Raw genomic sequence first — 14864 nt, 5'->3', positions numbered from 1 at the left:
CCCCACTCATTCTGTAGCTCGAACGGAATTCTGGGTCCCGTCACAGCAGCAGACATTTAAATTCAGAACACGCAACACACGATATTTGAACACAGAAAGGTATGAGACGGTTATTTAAAGCAGGATTCCCGTTTCCACCTGCCGGTTATTGCGGAAGTATGATGTCCGGATAGAAACTGAAATTCCACTCGAACGATGCGCGCATTCTTAGTTTTTCTTTATTGCGCCGTTTTGGAACGCAGAACAGGACATGGGCAGCAGCGTGTTGTCCTGTTCTGCGTTTTGTGTTTCCCAAACTGAACGCGGTAAGAAACGATGTACCACCAACTATCTCAATTAAGTCACAGCGCTTCTATAGCTACGGCGCACGCAGTGACACTCTTTTTTCTTTCTTTGTTCTTGCTGTTTTCTTTTCAATGCTATGGCCAGGGTCTCTGGCTTGTGCTCGAGGAATTTCTGCGTATATGGACGGATGCCCCGTGACGCCGGCGGCGCCGGTGAGTCAGCGATCCTGCAGCTCCGTTCGCGTATTTGCCAGATCGTCGCTTCGTGCGCAGACACTATTCCAATAATCCGAACCACGATTAGCGTTAAAAGGAAATGTTTAAAGCGACGTAATGTGGGCCATTAGTAACGACCGGGGCTGACGCCGAGCGCTTCGCGGCATCCACACCATGAAAGACTGGCCACTGTACCGAATCTCCTTATCGGCATCGCAGGTGCGCACGTTAATAACCGCGGCCAACATATAGTCAATCGTGGCACGTTATCAGCCGAACCAGGCTTCTCCAGTGCGAGTTTCTCCAGTTCGCGCCTTATCACTCTCGATACGCACAAACACATTCATACATTTCGATACTATGCGTTTGCGTTTCCGCGTTAAACATATTATCTTTATCACTAACGACAAAAAACGTGTGATTTTGTTGGTAAGCTGGTGGTAATTTATTTAAGTGCAGCAAGACTTTACGCTTCTTTCTTGTACAAACTAGGTAGTGTTTTTTTTAAGTGTGGGATATTACAGGGGCTTTATCTCTTGTACAAGCTATGTTTTTCAGTTTTCTTTGTACGGCTTGATCATGATTTAGAACAATGTGGAACCTCAAAAAAGAAAGAAAGAAAAGACAGTTCGGTGATAATGTGCCGTCAATTCATTGAGAAAGGGGGGCGAACGACACCCTCTGGCGAACGACCTTGCCCTTTGCCTCCTGTTACACTGTACTGTTACCAAGCAAAGCAATTTGCCAATCCCGTCGTGGCTATCGCGTAGCAAAGAAACAAAAAAACAAACGAACTTTGCGGCGAGGCCTGCACTATATGCGATTGCAATGCGGTAAATCGCAGATTACAGCGTAACCTTGTATCAAAGGGACTCCCGCTATTTCAACCCCTCGTCACCATCTTGGCGCTAGTATCTAGAGCAGCAGGTGAGAAAAAGAAATAGTATTTGACAAAAGCGGCGGCATTCTTACAACAGGGACAAGTTAAGTTACTTTAAACCTAATATCCTTAAACTCAGTTACGACTTGTGCGTGGCTATACAGTGTTCCTCGCACGGGACGCATGCACCCCGTTGGAACTTCATAATTGTAAAAAAAAAGAAAAAAAAGAAGGGGAGAGATAGAGAGTGGAGAGATAGATAGATAGATAGATAGATAGATAGATAGATAGATAGATAGATAGATAGATAGATAGATAGATAGATAGAGAGAGAGAGAGAGAGAGAGAGAGGGGGGGTGCGTAAGCAGTCTGTTTTGCCAGGGCAGGAACGGGTGCCAAATGACGCTGTTTTTCCGGCCCACTGCACCATCGCACGTCACCTTGTCATATCTTTTAATATCTTTGTGGGTATTTCGTTGTTATGCAATGATATGTAATTAGTTGTATCATGAAAAAGTGTCCCATTCTAAGTCCCAGAAAAAAAAAAAAAAGCACGAACGCGGGCTCACGGGCATGCTAGTAGGGTCGCGCATTATGTCGCGTGAATGCAGCGGAACTCCGCAGGCACGAAATGATTCGATAATCGACGATATGCAGTGACTCCTTGCGACTCCCGATATTCTCAGGATTAAGCGAACAAACTCCAGTCTATTCACGCAGTTGCGGCTTCCCTCTTAAAAATGGCCTGAGCCCGTACGCTTAGTGGTCGCGCTCGGTGTTTTGGAGCATCTCCGATGCAATTCGAGGCATTCTTACGGTTTCGGCGCGGCAAGCTCACAAATGTATAGCAATTTGGTACAAACGACGCAGCTTTTGTTTATAATTTCGTGAAATATTATGGAGCCAACCGTTGTCCTAGGCTGTCCGATGAATCGAGAAGCAGGCAGCGCTGACACGTACATATATGAGCAGAATTAAAGATAGGGATCTCATTAAGAGAGCAAACGTCGGGCATCTGTGCGCGAACAGAATTAATAGCGAATGAAAGTTGGTGGGGGCGCATAGCTCCTACGATGTCTAAAAAAGAAATGTCGCCGATACAAGAAATGGAGAAGGAGGGCCCCCTCATAAATATATTTGGGAGGCTCCGCCCCCCCCCCCCCTTGCCCCGCAGGTTCCCGCGTCCATGTACCAGGTACTCTTGGTTATATATCCCCTTAAGACGTTCCAGGGAAGGCCGCAACGCAGAACAAGCGCGGGAAATGCAAGCGCGCTATACCCAGCGTCACCGGGAACAACGCGCCGACGCCACAAAGAAGAACGTTGCATACCCCCCTCTCGTCACTTTGGCAAACACGATCGCTAATGTGGCGCCGGTGGTTCTCTCCGCCACAAACTCTATGTTGTCCGCTACCCGAGCTCTGCGGCAATATAGGAGTTCTGTGTGTGTGCAACGAACTCGTCGAGACGAAGGCCTTCTACCATGGATGGTCCACGCTGCGCTTTTCGTTTTTTTACTACTCTTCGTGGCGGTGGGCTTACAATATGTTTCTTTGATATTGTCCTTTAGGTATCCTCTTCTTTTGTATCATAATACCACCCAGTTCGTGGCCTATCCGTCACGATGGTTTTGTGCCATTCTTAAAGGACTCATCGTCGTCGTCATCATCATATCGAACAGCGCGGAAGAAGAAGAGAAAGCCCACCTTGGCGTGTTCCCGCAGGCTATCTGCGAAACAAGAGAGAAAAAAAACAAGAAGGACTTTCAGCGCGACAGGAGTGGACATGCGGCTGACCGTGAACCGGCGTCCCATCCTGGTGTTGCTGGCGTCGGCGGCTGCAGCGTTCGGCGCCGTGGCCCTGGCCGTGCTGCTGGTGCGCAGGATACGCATCGCGCTCGCGGGCGAAGTCCTGCTGACCCAGGATCGCGCCTCGTACACGGTGCGGCTCGAGCAGCGCATCCCCGTCACCCACGACGTGCGCCTGTTCCGGTTCGCCCTGAAGAGCCCCAAGCAGGTACACGCGGGTGCCCCGCCGGCACCACGTCCTGTCCTAACCTCCCACCCCCTCCCCCTTCTCTCTCATGAGGAGGAGGTTTAAGCACGAGTTCGGTGAGCACACGTCTGGTTAGGCAGCATGTCCGAAAAAAAAAAAGCAGTAGCGAAGGGTTTATAGTTACAGAGCGGATTGACGATTCGCAACTCACGCGAGTTCCGAAACGTCAATTAATTATCACTACGAACAAAGCATCCACACGAGTTGTGAAACATCGATTGAATTTTTGCTTCGTCAGTGACCAGAGGCGTTTGCTTTTTTCTAAGCCTGTGATAATAATAATAATAATATTTGGGGTTTTACGTGCCAAAACCACTTTCTGAATATGAGCCACGCCGTAGTGGAGGACTCCGGAAATTTTGACCACCTGGGGTTCTTTAACGTGCACCTAAATCTAAGCACACGGGTGTTTTCGCATTTCGCCCCCATCGAAATGCGGCCGCCGTGGCCGGGATTCGATCCCGCGACCTCGTGCTCAGCAGCCCAACACCATAGCCACTGAGCAACCACGGCGGGTAAGCCTGTGATAGGAGCGCTTGTCTAAATAACTAAATAATTGGAGCGAATCTTGTCATAATGCTTTTATTGATTCTGACGACAACCTCCCGAGTCCAGTACTATAAGATTTGCGGTGGAAGGGGTACGGGAAATGCGAGAAGATTGACGGAAAATGCAGCAAACAATAGGTTGTGAAGTCTCTAGCACGTAGAATGAACAAGAGTTCTTTGTTTTTTTCTCTCCCGTATGTGTAAGTGCCACTGCCCAACGACGTCTCCACTCGTCATAGGTGTTAAGGTGCATGGCAGATTGAACTGCGCGCAAATACTTTCTTAGGATCACTGCGTTCCGCGGTTCAGTGTCACAAGTGAACTGTTAGTTTTGTCGTTGTTATTCCTTGTTGAACGGAAGAAATAGCGAAAACGGCCGTCCCCCAAAAAAGGATGAGCGAAACACCTTCGAGTCGTTTCGGAGCCGTGCGGAGGTAAGCCTTGTCCACAGACAAATCGCATTCTTAGAACAACGAAACCCTATCATCCTAAGAAAAAACGACTACTAGACAATTTCAAACATTAAACTCTGGAGCTTAATACGGCATGAATGGCAAGGGCTATTGGGCCCGTCTTCGAAATTTCGAAAACTTGCTCACCGCTAACTGCATGTTAAGCGTGAACATTTCCTCCTTGACAGCAAGCAAACAATCGCCAAAGTTTGAAAAAATAACAGTTTATGGCCTTTCGAGTCCCCTACTGGTCTCTTGTTCAGCTAAAAGCGGGACAAGTTGGCCCTTGCCTTATGTACGTGAAGATGGCGCACTGATCTGGTGTATATTTCTGGTAGATTTCCACGTGTCCGATTCACTGTGAGAGGCGTCGACTGGATTAATAATTATTCCAAAAGAAGGCGGGATGATAGTGATTTTTCCGTGTCGATGACAGTCGCAGAATTCCAATCAATGTTGTGACCCGTGTTAAGGTGATGTTCAGCGCGCCCGTTGACGGCGGTGTGTCCCTTGGCTACGTCATTTTGGTGCTGGTTGATACGTCGTCTGGAGTTGCTCGTTTCTCCGGTGTACGATGCGCGGCAGCCTTGACAATGTATCTTATATATCACTCCGGGGTGACATTCACGTTCCAATGGGCCTTTCAGGGGGACCAGTTGACTTCTTAATTTGTATGATGGCACGCGTGCGACTTGTATGTCATAATTCTTGAAAATTCTTGCCAGCGTTTCGCTTAAGCCGGGAGCATAGAACATGGGTGCAGTTTTCATGTCATGAGTCGGTTTGGTTCTGGGAGGCCCTGTGGAGCGGCGTTCCTGCTGACGTGGAAGTTGGCGAGGGTAGCCATTACCAGCGAGATCATGTTTTACTTTTTTTGAAGTCCCGCCATCGTGCGGATTCGTCTGAGCAAAGACGGGAACGCACGCTTGAACAAAGAAGTCGCCACGGCGCGTTTGTGACCCTTGGGATGCATCGAGGCAGAACTTAGGAACTTGCCCGAATGTTCGGGCTTCCTATATACAGTTGTAGAGCAGCCTCCGGAAGATCGTCGTACAAGGACGTCGAGAAAGGCAATTAGTCAGTTTCTTTCTTGTTCATTCAAAAAAGTAAAAAAAAGTGACCTCGCTGGTAATGGCTACCCTTGCCTGGCTGGACTACCACCAGAGCCAACAAGCATGGCAGACGCCCAAGCAGGCTGGTTAACGAAGCACCATCGAAGAAGGCACCGTTCAAGCCAGCCAGAGACCAAGGCATCCCAGCTACTGGACGCCGGAACCACGTATATTCTCCGGTAAAACAGATGAAAACGTGGATGACTGGCTGAGACACTACGAAAGAGTAAGCTGGCATAACGGTTGCAGTACGTCAGCGCAGCTTGTGGACTCGGTCAAAGTAGAAATTGGGCAACCAATCCAGAGCTGCTTGATTCAAGGCCAAGGTAGGCAGGTGGGTCTTGTTTCTTATCCCTGGAACTGTAAGACGCACTCGAGGTTGTTTTAAACACCACAAAGCTGAGGTTGAACGTGCCGAGGGTGTAAAGCCCGATGGTAGGGAGGCACGATGGATGCTGACCTCGCAGGAGGATGACGCCTGTGGTCTTCCTTCTGGCAGACAGGTAAGAGAGATCTCGCTTTTATGTGAACAAGAGACCCGTAGGGCACTCTAAACGTCATAAACAGTGTTTTTTCTCCAAACTTTGCCAAATGTGTGTTTGTTGTCAAGAAGAGAATGTACACTCCTCGCCAGACAGTGTTCCGTCGAACCCTGGACTAAGCATGAATATGCTTTAATTCCTTAATATATTTTCGGCAACAAGTTTCGATAAACTTGGGCTCTACATAGAGAGCAGCAGAATCGTCGGACACGGGAAACGAAGCTTTCGAGCAACAGACGCGCATGTAAAAATCACAACGGGGCACTTCTCGAGCCCGTCAACCTTGGACCTGTCTCGTGCGTAACACTCTTTCGTTCCTCCTTTTGCAGGTGCTCGGCTTTCGTGTGGGCGAGCACGTGTTGGTGTACGCGCGCATCGGCGACCGCACGGTGATGAGGCCGTACACGCCGGTCAGCCGCACGGATCAGCGGGGCAGCTTCGACATCATGGTGAAGGTCTACCCGGCGGGCGTGTCCAGGAAGCACCCCATCGGAGGGCTCATGAGCCAGTACCTGGACAGCCTCCAGCCGGGAGATAAGATAGAGGTACGAAACCCGGTGGCGTCGCGTGGCTCTCTTCCAGTGGAAAGTTGGTTCTGGCTCTTCGATAACACTTGCACGTTTAACGTGGCATAGGACGGTCGACATGCAGAAAGGCAACTGGGCCACGAGCAATTACTGTACAGTTATATTCGTAAGGGATCGACGACTAAGGGAGTGGCGGTGCCCAGAACGTGTCGTCAGATCTTAGCGAAAGTGAAAAGACCATGATTTATAGTGATAGATGCGATCATGCTGAAGGAATTATTACTTTAAAATGGGCTTAGAAAATTGCATGATGATGATGATGATGATGATGATGATGATGATGATGATGATGACGACAATTGGCGTACCCTATGAGAGAGGTGGTGACAGCTATAGTCACTTAGCCTACTTGAGTTAATGAGGTATGCTATACATGCATTTTATTCTAGCGTTGTTTAAACAATCTCCTTTACCTTTTCTTTTCTTCCTCGAAATTTCTCTATCTACCTTGTACCAATGCTTGCAACAGATCCGGACGTATCAATATCCTACCTGCTTTCTTTTACCACAAATATTTCCAAACGTCTCTTGCTTATCTCGACTGCTGACCGGTTGATGCTTCCTTCCACTTTAACTCCAAGCGCTTCCGGAAGGTGTACGTTAGCTATGGGGTCTCACTGGGTGAATATCTTCGCATTCCATTAGTACGTGCTGGGTAGTCTCCGGAACTTTGCTGCGGCAAACACGGGCCTCATCTTGTTGCGAATCTTTATTCCGGTATGTTTTTTGTCCTTGGGCAACCAGCTCGTGCCCAAGGCGCTTCCCTTTGTGTTATCCTACACATTTTACCTTCTGATTTCCTTCTTGCCATTCTTGTAAATCTCCTTTTTTTTTGTTTCCATTCCTTGCGTTCAATTTACTGTCTCGGTTTCTCTCCCCCTCTCTCTGATGACTCCTGGTTATCTATTTACACTTTCAATTACCCTGTACTTGGTTGCCAGTTTTCTTGGCCTCTTCCTCTATTCTGTGTCCACGCTTTTCAAGTACAGAGACTTGTGCACTTTAGCTGCCCATGTATTCTCATCCATGTCCCTGAGTCTTTCTTCAGAACTAATTTTTCTCTGCGCTTTTCTGACTCCTAAAGAGGCCCAATCCACGGCACCCTGCACTTCATCATTTAAGGTTTTACCGTGGGCTCCCAAAGCCAACCGGCCTACCGATTTCTGGTTAACTTCCAACGCTGACAAGATATCCTATTTTAAGCACAGAATGACATTTACGAACGTTAGCATTGACACCATTACTTGTTTCCCAATTCCAAGCACCACGTCATATTCATTGTGAACCCAAAGTGCTGTATGTTTCATTATTGCTGCTTTCTACTTCTCCTTTATTTTCCGATGAAATTGATGAGGACTTGAGGAAGTCTTTCCTTCGTTTATGTATGCGCCGATATAGGTATATTGCTTGGCTATGGATATAACTTGCTCTTGAACTGATACCATGTAATTACTCGCCTGTTCTCTAAAGTTCATAATTCTCGATTTATCCGTGTTAAACGTAAGGCCTTGATTCGTTGCGGTGTTGCCACACAAACTCGCAAGTGTCTTTAAATATTCTGCTTTGTCAGCCAGTAGCACTATGTCCTCCGGATAAATCAGTCTGGGGACCTTCTGTTGCTCCATTTCTCCATTACGCATGTAGGATAAATCAAATCCTAACTCGCTGTTTTACGGTCATCTTTCTATGCCCTTAAAATAAAACGTGAACAATAGTGGGCACAGAGGACATCCTTGCTTCAGACCTTGGTAAATTTCCGCCATTTCATTACGTTTTCGGCCTTCCCATACAATATCTCCCTCAGCAGCTATACAAGATCTTCATCTATCGTGATTACAAATCGTGCAAAACACGGTAAGTACTGCTGCTTGCCGAGGAGCTTTGACGTTACATGAGAGCACACTGTGCGTAAGTCAGCTGCTATTTACTGTGCCATACTTATTTTTTTTTAGATTGGAGTTTTTGCATTACTGGGCATTTGAGTGTTGTTCTATGCCTATTACTAGACTCTATATTACAAGTGGCCTGCAGCGTTGCCGAAGGTACGAGGCACACACAAGCAATATCCTTGCTCAGAAGAATATAGTTCCGGGCGTAACTGTGTGATTAACGGCAGGGTTAGATAGGTTTGTGTTTGCTTGGTACAGGATAAATTACAGCCATGTGTGGCCTGTCTGGACCGTTGCGCATGCCCGTCGTATACTGGAAATTTAGCAGCCGCTGAGCAGACGACGTGGCGCGGATTAACACATCTCGAGGGGCACTCGGCCTTCCTATTGGCTAAGAAGTCCTGCAGCTTCCACAGTGCTGCACACGACTTGTGAGACGGAATACAGCGTAAAGCAGCACGTTTAAAATGCAGTGAAGCATTCAACTATCATCGGCTACCAGCTAGAAAATCTAATTCTTTCCTACAAACCGATTTACGAAATCGCGTATTCATAGTCGCTGCAGCGTAGCTATACCGCCCTGACCATCTATATGATTTTATTTTGTTTAATACATACTGCTAGCCGTATATGTAAGGCTGTAGCCCGTGTAGCTATATTTTTCATGAAGCGCAGCCATTGTGTTGTCAATACATAATGCGCCAAAAAAAAATGTGTTATGTCTTCGAGCAGTGACCGAAATTACCAGACTAGAGGAACGTACGAAATGAGTTCTCGCGTCTGGTCCTAAGGTCTCTTCGATTCGCCGTCGCGTAGTGCCCAGAAATTCCCGAAACTACGCATACCAACGCCTACTGGCTGAAGGCAGCGGCGTGGGCAGTCGTGGGCCGTGCGGGAATCTAACAGGATGTTTCCGACTTGCCATGTTTTTTTTGTTTTTTGCATCGAATGAAGGTCCACACCCTCTAATTTCTAGCAGAAACACTAGCAGGTTTCTTTCTTCAACGAACCAGGGTTCGTATTCACGAAGCTTTCCGTTCAGAATTGCTCTTTGCCACTGACTGGCTGCATTCGCTAATAATATGCCCTGCATCAGGATTGGGTAGAACTTGCTCTCAGGATTAATTCTAGCCTAAAGGCTTTCTTTTGCGAATACGATACTAGTTTCGTATCATGACTTGTTGCTTGGCTAGTTGGTTCGTTCTTCTTATTGTTATTCTACATTATTAACATTAGTAGGGTAAATATAAACCGTGTAAGGAATATAAAAGTGGAGGCCGATTCTGCCAGCGCATAAATCTGGGCCCGTATTCACAAAAAAAAAAAAAAAAGAATCAGTGACGCGATAATTGTTTGTAAGACAAAATTCAAGCCTATCCTGGTGCTGGACACGTTAGTGAAGACGGCCGGCCAATGGAAAAGAAAACTTGCGAACAATGAGATTCGTGAATTTGGCCCAAAACAGGATCACTAATATTATACCCAACAAAAATAACTTGGTGCATGCAATGTTATTACAAATCAGTAACCAAAGCGCGAACATGAGAAGAAACCTGTAAACATTAGCCTCCAAATAAATCAATAAATTTGACATAATATAACCCAATTTATTCTCTAAAATTTAACAACTATACTGTATCCATTGTCTAAAAAAATCTGAGTGCAAAATAAAAGACACATCCAGAAGGTGGCACGTTGAAATTTAACTAGATAATTATTAGACTGTTAGTTCAAGTGTATACTCCTGTGACCAGAATAAGTGTCGGGGATATGTTCGATCTTATGTTCGGTTCTTTTTACCGATGTGGCCACAAGGAACGGGAAAATACCTAATTTTGTTTAAGTATCCTCTCAATTGGTGAAAGCAGTATCTCCACGCGCGTGAACAGAGTCCATTTACTGATACTTGTAACGCTAACAGTCCTCTTGCGTAAACATAAAGAAAATATGTAATATCGTGTGTTGGTCTGGTGAGATATTATTAAAGTTGGTCACTTTAATAATATCTTGTGCTATTCAGAACGCATATGAAAGGTGTTTTTTTCGGCTGCAGAGGAAAGAATCGTCCATATCACATAATGCCAATTCTCCTGAAAACTACGGTAATAATTAAATATTGAAGTGGCGGCCAAATTCACGACTCAGTGACGGCCCCTTCTGAATAAAGAAAACTGATCACAGAGACTATGCTTCACGGAGACTATGGGAGCAGGAAGTGATTACTGAAGCCGAAAACGCGTCATGGCCGCCATGTTTAGGACACCGCCTATAAAAATATTTCTATTTAGTTCGGCATGCATCTTATCTCGTACCCGATATTAATATTTCATTTAGGAGCTCTCGAGTTCATTTTGAGAATGTTTGAAGACAACTACCAATATGGGGACGTACATGGGATCTCACGGGGATATTGATTACTCTAAATCTATGTGTTAATACAAGCTGTCTCGACCTTGAAGGTTTGCAAAAAAGGAAACACTAAATCAATTTAGCCTGATAAAATATTCTTTCAAAAATTCTATCTTTGTTAGTTCTCCAGGATATAATGATTATTCGGAGAGAAAGTTAAGGTCGAAGTACTATTTCTTTTAAAAAAAATTTGCACCGAAATCCCAGCGCTTGAACGTCACTGTGACGTCACGGATGTCGATGCGCCTTCTCGTACTCTTTGGCCGTTGGGGCGCGACAACGGTTGTTCAAATTTGCTACGCTCCGTCTTTCACTCCATTTTATTAGAATGTAACCCATATTTACAGACAAAAATAATTAACTAGGCCGAAGCAGACGCCGTCCGAGGCCGTGACGTCAGAGCGCGTTCCAGAACTTCAAGTTGGCGTCTCCACCTCCGTCTTTGGTTCTCGCGTCTTTCATGGTCTGTGAAGCCTCCTATCGGAATAAGAGTTTTCTTTTTTTGTGTTGTAAAAGGGTATATTCACTAATTTAGCTGAAATAGCTTTCCCATTTAGTGTCGCTTCAACCAACTCCTGCCCGGTCGCAGATCCAGGGCCCCAAGGGTCGCTTCGTTTACGAAGGGCGCGGCCACTTCGCCACTGCCGACGGCCACCGGATGCCGCTCGTGACTCGGCTTGGATTGGTGGCGGCCGGAAGCGGCGTCACTCCGATGCTGCAGCTGCTGCGACACCTGCTCGCCGACGGCATCGACCAGACGAGGGTGATGATGATCGACGTCAACCACAGCGAGGAAGACATCATCGCGCGCCAGGAACTCGACGACTACGCCAAGAGCAACGAGGCCTTCAGGTCTGTGTGGACGAACTCGCTGGGCGAAAGATAGCCATGGAATCGGCAGGCTTTGGCTGCGTTGATGTAGGACGCGGCACCGTTACAAGATGTCGGTAGGCAGCAGGTAGTATTAGTTTATTGTGACAAAACGAAAAAGAAAAGGACACAGGTATAAATATCGACGAAACACGTAAAATATACAGCGAAAGGCACACGCGATTCATAATCGGCAAATACTGAGAAAAAGAAAGAACATCCTCTTTTCTCGAGTGATGGCGCCCACGCGCCTCCTTCAAACAAGCAAATATCACACGCGTGTGGGAATAGATTGTCCGGATAAAGATGACGAATTGTTCGAAATATCTGCTGAAGTTGTTGGAAACCTTTGCACAAATTAAAAGCAGACAGAGGCGGAAACGTGAACAGGCACGAACGGTGTTGTTGCCAATTGCAACAGTGCAAAACACAACATACACTACGAGGACAGACGCTTGCGAAACAAACAAAAGCCGCACAAACATGCGCACCGTGCAATGAACACGTCTGCTTGTAGTGTTTTGAAGGCTGTCGGTTTGAAACGCCACTCTTCGTCTATTGCTTTGGAGAAGGTTTAGGGGGAAATGGACTCGAACGAAGCATAGGGCATCTCACAAAATTTACAAGAGAGAACCACCTCGAAGCTCCGATCATTGAGGTATAGCGTGGGAGTGACCCGTGCGAAGTCAGTAGATTTGCCTAATCCTCATACACGCGGCTTCAGACGATCCTGTGGCGTCATTTGTTACTTTGTATATGTATGAATATCCGAAGAAATCATATTTTTTTGTAAACGCACGAAGGCAATATGTTATGACGCGCAAGCATAACCATTAAGAACCGCCGGAGTTATAACACAGTACAAATGAGTTTGAAAATTATCAGTTTGCAAAGTCGCCAGACTGTTTCGAGCCACAAGGAGAAAATTTTAGAGAAGTCCATGTCTTATACCCACCATTCTCACGCTTGCTTTCTCTCACGCTTGCTATATATATATATATATATATATATATATATATATATATATATATATATATAGTGTGTGTGTGTGTGTGTGACTGCAGCTCCCGTATAGGCACTAGTGCCACATTTCCCTGTAGAAAATTTCTGGCCGAAACACGAGGACTAAGCGACGCACAGGAAGAGAAAGATGTCGAAGTCGTCTCCACGCGAAATTTCAGTGGGAGGCTGGAAGTCCGATTCTTCTTGCTACAGCTCGAAGACTGCCGCCAGCCACTCGTAAAGGGCAGCTCAACTCGCCGCAGTGACTCAGCGGTTATATGGGTTAAGACGGCAAGCTGGGCGAGTTGGTGATTGAACATGTTCCTATGGGTGGGCAGCGCAACCCGGACGAAGGACGAGAGGAAGCGTTGCGCTCGTGTTGTGTACTTCCTCTCGTCCTTCGTCCTGGTTGCCCACCCATAGGTTATATGGGCGCTCTGCGTGTGGAGCGCGCATTAGGTCGTGCGTTCATATCCCGGGCTCAGCGCCGCGGCGAAAACGCTCGTGTACTTCGACTTGCGTTAAGTGAACGTTAAGCAGCACGAAGTGGAACCTTCGTACTAAGGCGTTTCATAGCCTTATTCACGTCGCTATGGAGACTATAACCTCCTAAGACCCATCTTACGATACATTGAGCATGGCCTTCAACTTTTTTTCGAAGTTCACTCGGAAGTCACTGCGCAAAACATTCATTCTTGGTGCAAGGTACGGTGCATGTGTAACTGTAAGGAAGTGGTTTACTCATAGTCTTGTCACCCGCTTTTGAGAAATGACACTAAATTGATCTAGACCTCTGTGTCGTCACAGACAGCGGAAAGGAAGCATGAGGTGTGTTTCGAAATCGCTGACATTGCGTGAAAACACCGGACGCGGCAGCAACATGACGAATTATTCAAGTGCCATTTTAATATCTGCGTTTAGGCAACGAAATTCAGTTTTTACCGTAGCAACCACGAAGAGATGGCTTTTTTTTTTATCACGCATACATGGAGACCTAACCGGTACCTAACCTAACCGGACCGGTACCTAACCGCGACATCAAAATTTTAATATTTGTTTTTTTTTCCACTGTTGTAACATAACAGCAGACAATAAGAACGAACCTTCGAGAGCGATTATGTCCCACAGCTGTATTCCGGTCTCGTGGAGGATATACCCAACGAATCAACTGTATCCCGCTCAAATCACAGTTAGTTTTATAAGCTCACATTCTCTGCACGCAGCATACGGCATGTGCTGAGCAGGCCGCCTGCGTACGAAGGCATGACGGGATACCTGCCGGGGCCCCTGAGCCTGGACATCATGACCGAGCACCTTCCTCCGCCGGACTCTGGCACGATGGTGCTCTGCTGTGGACCCCCTCGGCTAATCGCCGACGTCTGCGCTCCGGCCCTCAGGGACATCGGGCACAAACCGCACAGGGTGCTCTACTTTTGAACGCCGCAGCTCGGTCGCCGAAACATTTTTTTGTCCTTTACAAACTGCGCTGTTGCTTTCGGGATCGATGACGAAAGAATACTCCACTGAATAAACACTTTGTCTGTAGACGACTATATTATTTCTGTCTCGTGCGAACTGTGTGGTTTGCGTATTTTTTGTCTTTCGGTGACGAAATCAAATGTTTCCTCGAATGCAGAATTGTCGACCTGTGCCACGATTACGCGCGCATGCCAAGATAAATATCTGTATCTGTAGAAACTATAGGGAGCTAACTTGGTTAACCATGCAATAAGCAGGTTGATTACTAGAAGAGAAGTTGAAGTTCAAACTCGCATTTTCCCAGAATTTCGCGCCCGAATCCCAAGGCTGGTGCACCATTGTGACACCGCGGATTACGAAGTATACTTCTCCGGCTTGGGTGGCTTGGGGGCCTCTGTATAAGTATCAAAATCTGCTTACTTCGTAATTTGGCTCCTTTAGATTACACAACGGAACGAGGAAAAGACGGGTCGCCGTCTCTGACAAGCGAACAGTCCGCGCGCGCGGTTCTTCCTCTCGAAGCACGGTTGAAAAGCGCT

The 14864-nt window shown here is 46.7% G+C and overlaps 1 protein-coding gene across 1 annotated transcript; it reads left to right on the top strand.

The window, feature by feature from the left end:
* Window positions 1–2974: 2974 nt before the first annotated feature.
* On the top strand, window positions 2975–14393 carry LOC142559628 (NADH-cytochrome b5 reductase 3-like). Its single transcript, XM_075671202.1, has 4 exons — window positions 2975–3396; window positions 6419–6634; window positions 11564–11826; window positions 14070–14393. Exons 1-4 carry the CDS (start codon window positions 3166–3168, stop codon window positions 14281–14283), a joined length of 924 nt encoding a protein of 307 aa, XP_075527317.1. The 5' UTR covers window positions 2975–3165; the 3' UTR covers window positions 14284–14393.
* Window positions 14394–14864: the final 471 nt, after the last annotated feature.

Source organism: Dermacentor variabilis, chromosome 10 (assembly GCF_050947875.1).
Source record: "Dermacentor variabilis isolate Ectoservices chromosome 10, ASM5094787v1, whole genome shotgun sequence".
In the NCBI taxonomy this organism is placed as follows: Eukaryota; Metazoa; Arthropoda; class Arachnida; order Ixodida; family Ixodidae; genus Dermacentor; species Dermacentor variabilis.
This window is presented reverse-complemented; position numbering and strand designations above follow the sequence as displayed.